The sequence below is a fragment of the Myotis myotis genome, unplaced genomic scaffold (genome assembly GCF_014108235.1).
Source record: "Myotis myotis isolate mMyoMyo1 unplaced genomic scaffold, mMyoMyo1.p scaffold_m19_p_11, whole genome shotgun sequence".
In the NCBI taxonomy this organism is placed as follows: Eukaryota; Metazoa; Chordata; class Mammalia; order Chiroptera; family Vespertilionidae; genus Myotis; species Myotis myotis.
The window spans coordinates 57,909,905-57,923,381 of record NW_023416315.1 but is presented as its reverse complement, the minus strand read 5'-3'; the positions used below and the strand labels follow the sequence as shown (position 1 = coordinate 57,923,381).

General features: G+C 47.7%; 1 protein-coding gene across 5 annotated transcripts in view; it reads right to left on the bottom strand.

Moving 5' to 3' along the window:
- Positions 1-7,672, bottom strand: part of WDR91 (WD repeat domain 91) — a 29,012-nt gene extending 21,340 nt beyond the window's left edge. For 2 of the 5 annotated variants that reach the window (XM_036328601.1, XM_036328603.1), the window contains exons 1-6: positions 7,486-7,670; positions 5,827-6,006; positions 4,613-4,820; positions 2,943-3,025; positions 1,572-1,702; positions 191-356 (exon numbers count right to left, since the gene is read on the bottom strand). In XM_036328601.1, the coding sequence (XP_036184494.1) occupies positions 191-356; positions 1,572-1,702; positions 2,943-3,025; positions 4,613-4,820; positions 5,827-6,006; positions 7,486-7,608 (891 nt within the window). In that variant the 5' untranslated portion in view covers positions 7,609-7,670. Of the gene's footprint in view, positions 1-190; positions 357-1,571; positions 1,703-2,942; positions 3,026-4,612; positions 4,821-5,826; positions 6,093-7,210; positions 7,419-7,485 lie in introns of those variants that run through there. The other 3 variants (XM_036328602.1, XM_036328604.1, XM_036328605.1) reach the window with 3 other exon arrangements.
- Between the last annotated feature and the right edge of the window lie 5,805 nt (positions 7,673-13,477).

Here is a 13,477-nt window from a genome sequence, read left to right as displayed (position 1 = left end):
GCTGTCACTTGTCTAAGAGGGAAAGGCAGGGAGGAGGAAGAAAGGGAATGAGATGTGAATTTCTGATCTCCCCAGCATACCCAAGAATTCAGTCCTAAGTGAAAGGCAAACACATCTCCACGTGACAAGTAGGTGCAGTCAGATGTCAGAGGCCTTTTGGCAAATTAGCAAAGATGGGACTTGTGCTTACTTGACTGCTGATGGACTCTTTCTTGGCCGAGCTCTGAGCTTGAGGCGGGCCCTGGGCAGGTGACAACCGTGAGGGGCTCTTCTTACTCTGAGGCAGCAGTGAGGACAGGAAACCCACACGAGGCGACTGGGAGAGGGATGTGTTCCTCTGGCTGCACACCATGGCTCTGGACAGGCACACACACACAAGGTCACAGGGCTGGAGGGGGACCTGGGAGAAGCCGGAGCACAGGCCTGCTGGGCTGTGGACAGCGCCAGGGGCCAGGGCCTTAGCTGGGCTCACACGCCTGGGCTTTAAGGTGGCGTTATCCTCAGTTCTCTTGCTTAGACCAAAGAGAGCCGGCAGCCTGTCCGGCACACGGGAAGTCTGAGGCTCTCCTCTGAGGGCTCTGGGAAAGCTCAGATGCTCTGTTTATATTCATCACAGGTTTGAAACGATGACCTGGATATACTGGGCTGAATAAAATACATCATTAAAATGAACTTCACCTATTTCTTTTTACTTTTTTTAAACATAGCTAAACTTCTTTAAATTATATTTCTTGGCGTGCATTCTATTACCATCAGATGGTGCTAGCTCAGAAACGAGAGCAGGTTCACTGGGTGCAGTGCTTGGCCACATGCAGGTGGGGAATCTGATTGTCTGGGTTTGTGTCCTGACTCACCACTCACTCAGTCACTGTGACCTCTCCGTGCCTACATCTCTTCAACTGCTACTGCTGTTATTATTATCAACTGGGTCTTCTGTTTAGCGGGCTGTTTTTTAATGTCACTCAAATACCTCTCCCTCAATCTGCCTACCTCTTCAAACCCTCACACAGGATGATGCTTCTACTGTGGAACGCATCCAACTGTGGCTGCCAATCTTTTCAACCATGAGGTACTGCTTCCAATGCACAAAACTTCACAAGGCTTTAGACCAGTGGTTCCCAACCTTTCTAATGCAGCGACCCTTTAATACAGTTCCTCATGTTGTGGTGACCCCCAATTTCATTGTTACAAATTGAACATAATTGATTAATCACAAAAACAATATGTAATTATATATGTGTTTTCTAATGGTCTTAAGCGACCCCTGTGAAAGGGTCATTCAACTCCCAAAGGGGTCGCGACCCACAGGTTGAGAACCGCTGCTTTAGACAGTGGTTGTATTTTTTATCCAGGTGGCACACACCCGGATGTGCAGGTCCCTAGAAGAGCTCTGCAGGCTGAGGACCTCAGAGGCCAGGGGAGCTTACTCAGTGAGGAAGCATTAACCATGAGTGCAGGAGGCTCTTGGGAAATTCTGCATCTCCGGGAGCAGGGGGCCCAGGTAAGAGCACAGGGGGAAGAGGGGAGGAGGGGGCTAGGCCCTCCAACCACGGGGCAGGGCACACACTCACAATTCCGAGTCCCCCAGGCGGTCCATGTTGGAGACGTAAGGCGGCAACTTGTGTTGGACCAAGGCCTTTTCTTCTTCTGGCTGTTGCTCCTCTTTCTTTAGTCGGTGGATTTCGGCTTGCAATGCAAAAAGCTGCATAGAGATGGGAGAGTTCATCAATGACATCACCCTGCTGGGAAGATTAGCCACATCACATCCAACACCCAACCTCACTGGTTCAAAAGGCCACTGGCTCTCAGGATGCCAGTCCCGCTCTCTGCCCACTGTGGTCGGGAAAAATGGGCGAGGGCAGCGGTTACCTGACTACAGTGAGGTGAGAAACTGAAAACCGTTAGATATACAAAACCCTTTTTTTTCTTTTTATCATTTGACTCGCTTCCCTTTTATCATTTTACTTGCTTCCTCCTGAATTCACTAAGAAAAACAGCTCCACCCAATCCTGCTTTGCTCTTGGGAATCTACAAATCAGACTCTGGAACTCTCATGGAAAAGTTTAATTAAATAAGGTTCAGCATTTTTTACTGCTTGCCTGAAGAAAATTATACACACACACACACACACACACACACCCAAAATCCAAGAATCTTTTTTTTTTTAATCCTCACCCAAGGATATTTTTCCATTAATTTTTAGAGAGAGTGGAAGAAAGAGGGAAAGACAGAAATATCGATGTGAGTGAAACACATCAATTGGTTGCCTCCTGCACACACCCTGACCAGGGCCCAGGCCAGGGAGGAGCCTGCAACTGAGGTACATGCCCTTGACTGGAATCGAAGCCGGGACCCTCTATCCATTGAGTTAAACCAGCTAGGGCAAAAAAACCAAGAATCTTAAACCCCCAAACCTAACAGTTTATAATCTTCCTTGTTCTGAAAATCTTCCTGTTTCTAAAGAGATCTTAATTTCAAGGACAGATAAATGCTCAACAGGCAAAATATAAAGGCAAATGTAGGTTTCTAAGCCCTGTCACTTTACCAAACTAGAGAAATGGAGAGCGGAGCAGACAATTAAATAATATCTGGGTCATAAACAGCACAGATATAAATATATGTGGAAAAGGACCGGGATCACAAAATAGACATACGAAAACAGGTCAGCTGCCAGGTGGCATGAGTGCACATATAGTCTTTTCCCTCTCAAAAGTACATTACCGTTACCATGTTGTTCATCCTTAAATGACTTAAAATATGAACCCTGCCTCTGGTTTTCAGAGGCTATTACTGCCCCCGAGTCTCCAACTGATTTTCTGGCGACTCACTTTCCTCTGAGATCAGTGCTCTCCTCTCCATGACCAGCCCTCCACCGCCCCGACCTGATTTCAAACACGAAAAGCAAAAGTATTTTCCAAGAAGCAAGTGTGCTCAGAACCAACCTTCTGACGTAGAACTTCATTTTCTTCTTGAACCTGGCTGGTCCTCTGGCACTCGGCATCAAAGTTCAGGATCACAGGCACTGGTGCACACAGTTAAAGAATAAGCCTGCCTGGGAAAGGACTGAGAGACCTTCCCAAACTCTTTTTTTTCCCTTCCCAAACTCTTGACACAGCAGCATCACCCCTGAACACAAGATGGGGGAATGGAGTACAGACTCAGTGCTATGGGGTCTTCTCAGTTTTATGAAGTAGTCTCTCTCCCCGAGGCCAGGCCTGGCCTGACTTCGTTCAGACAGACATACAGACACGTGACAATCTGCTGGCTAGCCCACAGAGAGTTCTCTCCCAATGCCAGCAATAAAGAGCCATATCCAGTGGGCTTCAGAGCCAGTCTAAGCATCGGCAACAGGCAGCTAAGAGCGAGCCCAGAGGCCAGGCTCTGCGGGCACGCTGCTGGCCGCTCCACCAGCTGGGCAGAAGGGTCCGCCACTCGGCTTTTCTCCCTGGCAAAGGCTTAGGCTGAGGAGCAAGCTTTCTGCAGTTTGTGCGGCCACATGTCACCATGTGAGCACCCACAGTGTAGGTCAGCGTGCCCGTCTTCCCCAACCACCTCAACAGCGGCAGCCAGGAGGAGCGCAAAGCAGGCAGGGCCTCGGCACTGAGGAAGTGAACGGAGGTTCGAATGGGCACTGTCTTGCACTGAAAAGACCTAGTGACAGTTCCCATTTCCGTAGAGGGCCCGCGTGGCTGTGCCATAACCACCTCTGGCCTGAGCCGCTGCTGGTTTCATTTGAAAGCCCTCAGGATGCAGAGCAGCAGCAGGGCCAGAGGAAGGCAAAGCTGGCAAGACCAGAACTCCCAGCAGCCACAACGCAAAAGGAAAGGGCACCCTCCCTACCTCCACCAGCAGATGTTCCTCCCAACCGGCTGCTGGGTGGGCCTCCACAATGCCCCCGTTATCAGTGACTCACCAGGCAGCCCCATTCAACCCAGACTCTTCTCCGCCCCCAGAGTCCCAGCCTACAGAGCACAAGCAATGGATAATGGTCCCAGGCCTGGGATCAAAGCATTTCCTGACAAAATGGGAAATATGGTAGCCGTAAATCATTTACATTCTCTCTCAAATAACCACACACATATTCTTAGAGCTGCTGTTTTCCGGCAACTTGAGGAACACTGAAGTCACTGTCAGAGAAAGCGACCCAAACACTAATCTAGGGAGGAAGTTCCAGCCCAAGAAGTGTTCTCATCTGCTACCTAATCCCAACAAAGGCAAGTGATAGATATCCTGGGGGGAGGGGAGGCACAGAGATGGTGCTCTCGAGGATGGCTGGTGTCACTAAGCAGCAGTGCATACCAACCCCTGTATCTGCGAAGAGAGGCCCTCAGACCTGCTTGAGGGCTCCTCTCTGAGCCCCACACTGGCACCCCACCGCTGCTACAGTCCCCCATGGCAACTATTACTTCAGCAGAGTGTCAGAACTAAGACTTATGATTCCCTGGCCTCCTGACAAAAATAACCACAATCTGTCCAGCCGCCTCACATGACACATGACAATGATCCTTGGGCATTTGGTGGAAGAACTGATTGCATCAGGAGCAGCAGCCACTGATCACATTGTCTGGATGCATCAGGGTAGGCCCACAGCCCCAGGCAGCTGAAAGGATATGCATGCACTGAAACAGGACGCTCAGGAAGTTGTGCAGGGACACAATGAAGGTGTCGGCCCACTGACGAGAAAAGTAGGTAGCAAAGGTGGGGTTGGTGTCTGGAGATGGCAGGAAGGGCAGGACAAACCAATCCTTCCACTCGGCCTGGTTCTGGAGCTCCGTGGCCTGCTTCGCAAAGAACTCCTGAGCCTTGTCATTTCTGTTTGTCTGCCAAGACACAGGAGACGGCAAGGAGGGGGAAGAGACAGAAGTCCAGAGGTAAGATTCGTCATCATTGCCTTTGAATATCAGCTTGCTAGGTAAGTGGCCAAACATAATCTACACACTCCATAAAATAAAGGAAATCATCACTCATTTCTCAAGTTCCTTGTAATTTCAAAGAAGTTGGTTTAAACCAGTGGTTCTCAACCTTCTGGCCCTTTAAATACAGTTCCTCATGTTGTAAGCCAACCATAAAATTATTTTCGTTGCTACTTCATAACTGTAATGTTGCTACTGTTATGAATCGTAATGTAAATATCTGATATGCAGGATGGTCTTAGGCGACCCCTGTGAAAGGGTCGCTCGACCTCCAAAGGGGTCGCGACCCACAGGTTGAGAACCCCTGGTTTAAACTGAAGTCCTGATGATAACTGCCATCCTAAAAATTAATTCCTAGTTGATTTTCAAACAATCTAATTAACTATTCCCCAAGGTCAGCTATAATCTTTATGATGCAAATTTTAACCCAGCTACTGATACTCTTTAAAACACCAGCCAGGCCCGGCCAGTGTGGCTCAATGGTTGAGTGTCAACCTATGAACCAGGAGGTCATGGTTCAATTCCCAGTCAGGGCACATGCCCGGGTTGCAGACTGGATCCCCAGTAAGGGGTGGGCAGGAGGCAGCCGATCAATGATTCTCTCTCATCATTGATGTTTCTATCTCTCTCTCTCCTTTCCTCTCTGAAATCAATAAAAACATATTTTAAAAACTACCAGCCAGACTTGCATGCTTAAAACAAGAGGAGAAATTGAAATGAGGAAGACAAGTCATGTGATCTGCAGATGAGAAAGGAGAGGAGGGGATGAGGAAAACAGTCAAAAATAACTTGCACTGCGACTGTTTCACCCTTTCCCAGAGTAACACAAAGAGTCCTCTCTAGAAGTGAAAAGAAAATCTATTTCTGGATCAAATAACTCTTTCCACCAAGGAATCCCTGAATCAACAAGCACCTGAATTGTGTAGACAAGATAAAAGCGGAACAGGCTGGTTTTCAGTTTGTTGATGGTGGGTCTGTATATATCCTCCAAGCGGCTGAAGAGTCGCCGCTCCAGGTAGCTCCAATAATCCCGCAGGGCAGCCAAGTCATACACCTGCATTAACTGCTGCAACTGGTCCACAATCTTGTCCACCTAGGGAGAGAAGGTGGTGAAGGACGGAAGGCAATCCTCCCCTCATTCCACAGAGTTAATACAGCCTTTTCCTCTTGCTGTGGCTTCTGGGTGTTAAATAAAAATTCAAGTTAGCCATCTAGAGAACTTTAAAAACATATTACTGTAATAGCGCTTAAGTTCTTGTCTGATATTAGATATCTGGTTTGACCTTCCAGCAAGTGTGGAAATGTCGGGTGTTAAAAACGCTGACGCAGGAAGCAGGAGATACTGGGTCCGGGTCTTGGACAAGAGAGAGCAAGAGAACCTCCATGGTCCTCCTCCCAGCGCCACCATCCAGGATTTCAGGGCTCATGGTGGGGGGCACTGGCTGACTCCTTCAAGTCATCCAGGCATCCCAGAGCCCTTGCAGCTGCTCAGTGTCAGCTAAAGAAGTCACCTCCTTGGGGGGAGCAATCACACCAGAGGAGCGGTTCTCAACCTGTGGGTCGCGACCCCTTTGGCGGTCGAACGACCCTTTCACAGGGGTCGCCTAAGACCATCCTGCATATCAGATATTTACATTATGATTCATAACAGTAGCAACATGACAGTTATGAGGTAGCAACGAAAATAATTTTATGGTTGGGTCCCAGCATGAGGAACTGTATTTAAAGGGCCAGAAGGTTGAGAACCACTGCACTAGAGCATACAACCGGGAAAGGTTTATGGCAACCAGTACCAACCCAACACCCCCATTTTACAGATCAGGACACCGAGGCCTGGAGAACTGAGATGCTTTGCTTTGGCCACCAAGGAGCTGGTAATTCTGGCAAGACAAGAACCCCGGCCTCCCAGCTCCCCTCCCACTCCTGCTGCTCGCTCACTGCCTCTCTCAATTCACCTGTCAACATTCACTGAAGTCGGCCAACAGACACGTATAAATTCCGAGAGCTTCTCAACGGAAACTCGTGCCTTAGCAGCGGACATTTAACGTATGAAACTGTGCAGCGAGGTCTTCCTCAACTGCTAAAGCAACTCTGCCGAGGAGTCGCTGGCAAGGCCATCTTCAGCAAACACCGCCCGTGCTGGAACCAGCTCACACGGTGGGCTGCAGACCCCGTGGCTCCCAGGGCCCTCGGGAGCCAACTACAGAGCCTCGTGTTGCCCAGATCCAAGCATCCACCCCGCCTTCGCTCCGAAAGCTCGTGCACGACCCCCTCCCCCGGCCAAGGTCTGCCAGCACCTGCTGAGAGGCTGGGGTGCAGCACGGAGCCCTGGCCCGGAGCGAGGGCACCTGGGCTGCAGCCTCCGCGAGGCTCCGGGCTCGCCCGGCAACTTCAGGCAAGTCACGTCCCCGCTCAGGGCCCAGTTCCTCATCTGTCAAGCGAGGGCCACACGCGCACAAGCTAGGGCCACAGCGCCGCTCCCGCCTCAGGGGGCAGGGCTAGGGAAGAGCGGGCTCCCGGCTCCCTCAGGGCCGCCTCCGCCCGCCTCGGCCCGCGCCCGCCGGCCTCTCACCCGGAACCCCTTCTCCTTGTCCGCCTTGATCTCGGCCTCCAGCTGCCGCAGTGTGTACGTGAAACCGCGGAAGAGCAGGTACTCGCGGACCAGCTCGTCTGTGCGCTCCACGGCCTCCGCCATCGCTGCGCGAGCGCCGTTAGGGGCCGCGGAACCCGAGGGACGAAGGGGCGGGGCCTCGGCAGCACGGGGCGGGGCCCGGCGCGGGTGCCAGTCACGCCGCGGCCGCCTACCAGTCCGCACGCACTGCGCGCCGCACGGCTGTGGCCCCGCCCCCGCCCCGCCCCCCGCCCCGCCCAGCTGTTCGTCATCACCACCCTCCCCGAGGAGCAGCTGGAGTACGCGGTGCTCTGCTGAGTTGCCTGGCACCGCTGGCGGCGGCTTTGTCATCTGAGTTACTGAAAGTGGCTGCTGCCATCCAAGTCTAAGGGCTGGACCTTAGAGAACTTCCCAGATAGTCGCGAGGAGGGCAGGGGCCTGAGGTGCCCCGCTCATTGGCATTATATCACGGAATCCTCTTTGCCTGCTCCCATTTTTCAAATGGGGGAATCTGGAGTCCCAAGAGGTAAAGTGACTTGTATGAAGTCACACAACCAAGTGTGTCATTAGAGAGTTCTAACTCCCCCAAAAGCCCTGCTTTCATGAATCAGACTAATCAATTACAAAACAGGATAACCAGGATACACTGTTAGGAGAAAAAAGTGAAGTTTCAGGCCAGTATATATAATATGGTTCCAGTTTCTTGTAAAAAATAAAACACATAGTGTGTGTATGTGTTTGTGTGTACATTTTTAAAGTTAAGGAAGATTATACAGTAACCCTTTTTTCTCTAAAAGATGGGATTAAAAGGAATTATCACTTCCTTTTTTTGTTTATTTGTTTGAAATTTTTACAAAATATATATATATTTGTAACCAGGGAAATAGCCAATCTTTGACTCTTACTTTCCTCATCTATAAAATAGTGTCGATATCTACCTTGCAGAATAGTAATGAAAATTCAATAAGATAATGTAAAATGCTTAGCATGGTGAATAGCCCACCAGTAAAACTCAATGCTTGTTACCTTCTCCTCCCCTCTAATGGTGTAGCTTTCTGTATTTGTCAAAGCACAACTCAGAATCATTGCTATCATTCTTCCCAGACCCTCCAACCCAACTACATGGAAATTTAGCTCCAAGGGGGCTCTGATCTGCATTAGAGAAACCAGAATAGATAGCATCAAGCAAGCCACAGCAAGGTGAGGTAGAGACTTGTTCCTCCCTCTCTGCTTTACTTCTCTCCACCCAGACACCCTTCCTTGTCTGCCAGAGCAGGAAAGCAGAGTTGCTTCTGACAACTGGAATGACCAAACATATTCTACTTTGACTGGAATGTCAGGCCATCAAAAATGAACTGGGGAGATCCCAATAGGTAGCAAACACCAAACCTCCCCCTACAGGAATGTTGTGAGTTAGATTTCCCTGAGGGACCCTAAAGTATCTACAGGGAAAAAGAAATCTGAAACAACCAAAATGTTCAACATTAGGGAAAAGCTTGAATAAATTATGCTACATCCATCCCATGCAATCTTATGTAGTGGTTTAAAATTATGTTTTTTCAAAAACTATTTAACTACTCAGAGAAATAGTCACACTATGGGTTAAAAATGTAAGATTAACACTCCAGGGGAAAAAAAATCTGGCAGTTTCTTATAAATTAAACATGTGATTACTATGTGATTCAGTAATTATACTCTTGGGCACTTATCCCAGATAAATGAAAACTTATCTTCACCTAAAACGTTGTGCGCAAATGTTCAAAGCAGCTTAATTCCTAATAGTAAAAAGCTGGAAACCACTCAAATGTCCTTCAAGTCATTTTGGTAGAAACTGAAATAAACAGGGCCAACAGGCAATACTGTGACCCAGAGCATGGCCATCCTACCTCACCTCCTCCGGCTAAACAAACTGGTCCATCCATACCATGAAATACTACCCAGCAATAAGGAGAAATGAATTAGTGAGACATACACATAAATCTCAAGAAAATTATGCTGAGTGGAAAAAAAAAAAGCCAATCCCAAAGGTTACATACAGAACAAAAGGTGTGATTCCATTTATATTACATTTTGAAATGATAAAATTCAGATAAAGTGGAGACCAGATTAGTGATTATCAGGGATCAAGGATAAGAATAGGTGAGGGGCATAAGAGAGGGAGAGAGTGTGATTATAAAAAGGCAAAGAGAGGGCTCTTTGCGGTAACAGAACTGTTTAGCAACTTGACTGCGGTGTGGATGGGTGAACCTACAACATGTGATAAAATTGTAGAGAACTGCTGAAACCGGCTTGGCTCAGTGGATAGAGCGTCGGCCTGCGGACTGAAGGGTCCCGGGTTCAATTCCGGTCAAGGGCATGTACCTTGGTTGCGGGCATATCCCCAGTAGGAGATGTGCAGGAGGCGGCTGATCGATGTTTCTCTCTCATCGATGTTTCTGACTCTCTATCTCTCTCCCTTCCTCTCTGTAAAAAATCAATAAAATATATTAAAAAAAATTGTAGAGAACTAAACACACACACAAGTGTGTAAAAGTAAAACAGGGAAATTTAAATATATTGGCCGATTATAAGTGTCAATATTCTGATTGTAATATTGTACAAATGATCGTATCATTTTGCAAGATGTTAACATTGCGGGAAACTTGGTAAAGTGTACATGGGATCTCTGTGTTATTTCTTACAGCTGCATGTGAATCTACGATTATCTCGAAATATAAAGTTTAATTTTAAGAAGTCTGATACAGAATTGTAGATGCAATATGATAGCTTCATATAATATTTTTGAAATATACATACACAGAAAATATTTACAATTATTGCCTTTAGGTAGTCGTGTTGGATTTTATGGGTGATTTCTGACTTTGTCTTTATGTTTTTTAATAGTTTCCAAATTTGTAGTATGAACACATATTCATTTTATTTTATAAATATAATGAATATCTTTAAACATAGCATAGTCATTTGTCATAACAACCATATGTTAGTGCCAACTCACACAAAGATTTTGTCAACTAACCCCAAAACTTTTAAATAAGGACTACTGCTAAACTAGGAATTCCCAATCATGAGCTTAATACAATTCAGTTTTGGAAACCAAATGCAGGACCTCACACCTGAACTCCGATTGTCAAGTTGCATCATTTCTCTGTTTCACAGCCTCCTCATCTGCAAGGGAAAGGCCTTGGGTCAGAAGAATCCTGAGGTCCCTCCAGCTCTTACAGTCAGTCCACAGGCCTCATGCTGGTGTAAGACACCTACTGGGAACCTTGGTCTGGCTGTTTAGAGATCATGGTCTCAAAGATTGAAAGTGAACCACCTTCTTTCTGACCACTGCGACCACATCCCTTAAGGAGTAGCTCAGGTTAGAGCAGCCGTGGGCAAACTATGGCCCGCGGGCCGGATCTGGCCTATTTGACCGTACCCTTTTATGTAATGATGTTTACTTTGAATTTATATTAGTTCACACAAACACTCCATCCATGCTTTTGTTCCGGCCCTCTGGTCCAGTTTAAGAACCCATTGTGGCCCTCGAGTCAAAAAGTTTGCCCACCCCAGGGTTAGAGTCAGCAAAGTCCCCACTTGTACAGGGCAGAAAACCGCCAAGAATGGGCTTAGACTCCAGCAGAAGGAATCCATCAGTGGATGAGTCTATAGAATCATTCACTTTCACTGCTGGAGCAATTCAAGTCTCCTGGGTTAATAAGTAACATGCCTCTGAAAGCATCAAGTGGAGGACAGCATGGGGGAATTCCATCTCTGTTGACACACTTCCTAAAAAACAACTCCTTGCGCCGGGCAATCACGCTTCCACCTTCTGCAATAGCTGCCTAGCTGGCCTAGCTTCAATCAATCTCTCAATCTCTCTCTCTCTCTCTCTCTCTCTCTCTCTCTCTCTATATATATATATATATATATATACATATATATATATATATATATACTAGAGGCCCAGTGCACAAAAATTTGTGCACTCAGGGAGTCCCTTAGCCTGGCCTGTGCCCTCTCGCAGTCTGGGACCCCTCGGGGGATGACCACCTGCTGGTTTAGGACCGCTCCCTGGGGAATTGGGCCTAAGCTGGCAGTCAGACATCCCTCTGGCAGCCCAGCAGCCCTCGGGGGATGTCCACTTGCCAGCGGGGAGCAGGCCTAAGCTGCAGTTGGACATCCTTAGTGCTGCTGAGGAGGCGGGAGAGGCTCCTACCACTACCGCTGTACTGGCAGCCGTCAGCCTGGCTTGTGGCTGAGCAGAGCTCCCCCTGTGGGAGCACACTGACCACCAGGGGACAGCTCCTGCATTGAGCGTCTGCCCCCTGGTGGTCAGTGTGTGTCATAGTGACCAGTCATTCCCAGTCTTTCTGCTATTAGGGTCAGTTTGCATATTACCCTTTTATTATATAGGATATAAACACTAGAGGCCCGGTGCATGAAAATTCATGCACTGGAGGGGGCGTCCCTCAGCCCAGCCTGCCCCCTCTCACAGTCTGGGAGCCCTCAGGGGTGGGAGGTGACCCGGTGATCAGGGGAAGGCAACGCCCCCATCACACCTCTGCTGCTGCCACTGTCGGCAGCAAAAGCCTCGGCTGGCCTTGGTGACCTGAGCCTCGGGTGGCCCTGGGTGGCTGGGCAGCCAACATCCAAGGATTGCCTGTGCCTTGGGCCAGCCCTTGGTGGCTGGGGGGCTGAGGGGACTGGGTGCCGCCATCTTGTCAATTAGTATATTCCCTCCTTATTGGCTGTGGGCGCCACCATCTTTGAGGACATGACAATCAATTAGCATATTCCCTCCTTATTGGCTGTGGGTACTGCCATCTTTGCAACAGCATGAGGGTCAATTAGCATATTCCCTCTTTATTAGATAAGAGATATATATCTTACCTAATAATAGACAAACATGTAAATTGACTGTACCTTCGCTATGCCAACCAGCCTATCAGGAGAGTATGCAAATTAACCCAACAAAGTTGGCGGTTAATTTGCATACGTAGGCTCCAAGTGGCGGAGCGAAGACTGAAGGCGAGCCAGAGCAGCAAAGACGGAAGACTGAAGGTGGCTCCAGCCGGAGCGAAGGCCTGAGTCCCAGGTGCTGGAGGAAAACCGGTGCCAGCAGCCAGGAGAAGGGAAGGTCTATTGCATGAATCTCTTCATGCAACAGGCCTCTAGTATATATATATACATATACATATATATACATATATATATATGATATATGTACATATATGTGATACATATATATGTATATATATGATACATATATGCATATATATATATGATTCTCTGGAGAACCCTGACTAACATACTTTGCAAAAGGTTTCTCCACTTTCAAATGAACTCCCTATTCCCTTACAGTTGTCTAATACAGGGAATATTGTGAAGCAGTGGAAACAGGCTAGATTTCTATGTACGAATAAAATGCATCTCCAACTCATACTATTGAGTGAAAATAGAAAGTTGCAGGGTAATACTCTTACTTAAATTTCTTCCCTCCAAAAACCTCACAAAACAAAACTTATACTCCAAGGGAAAACACCTATTGGAATGCAAACGTCTTGCAAAGAATCTGGAGCCAGTCATACCAAACTAATGACAGTTGTTAATTCTATAAAGGTGTGGGGTCAAAATGTTTTCATTTTTACAAGGGAATGTGTAATTTGAGAAATTAAAATTAATCTTATAAACAACATTAATCAAGGAATTGACCAATTATTTGATTTATAAGAACTGAACTCACCTGCCCCATGGTCATGTTACTGTGGGTTGTGTGGGAGTATTTCAGATATGATCTATGCTACTGTAGGTGGGTATTTTAGGACCGGGTCTATGTTACTGTGGGAAGTATTTCAGAGCAGGATCTATGTTACCGTGGGGAGAAGTCAGGGTCAGAAGGTGATGGCATGTGTGTGGATGTTGCCGGGGAGAACTCTGATTGTATCCAAAGCTGGTGAGAGGTCATCAG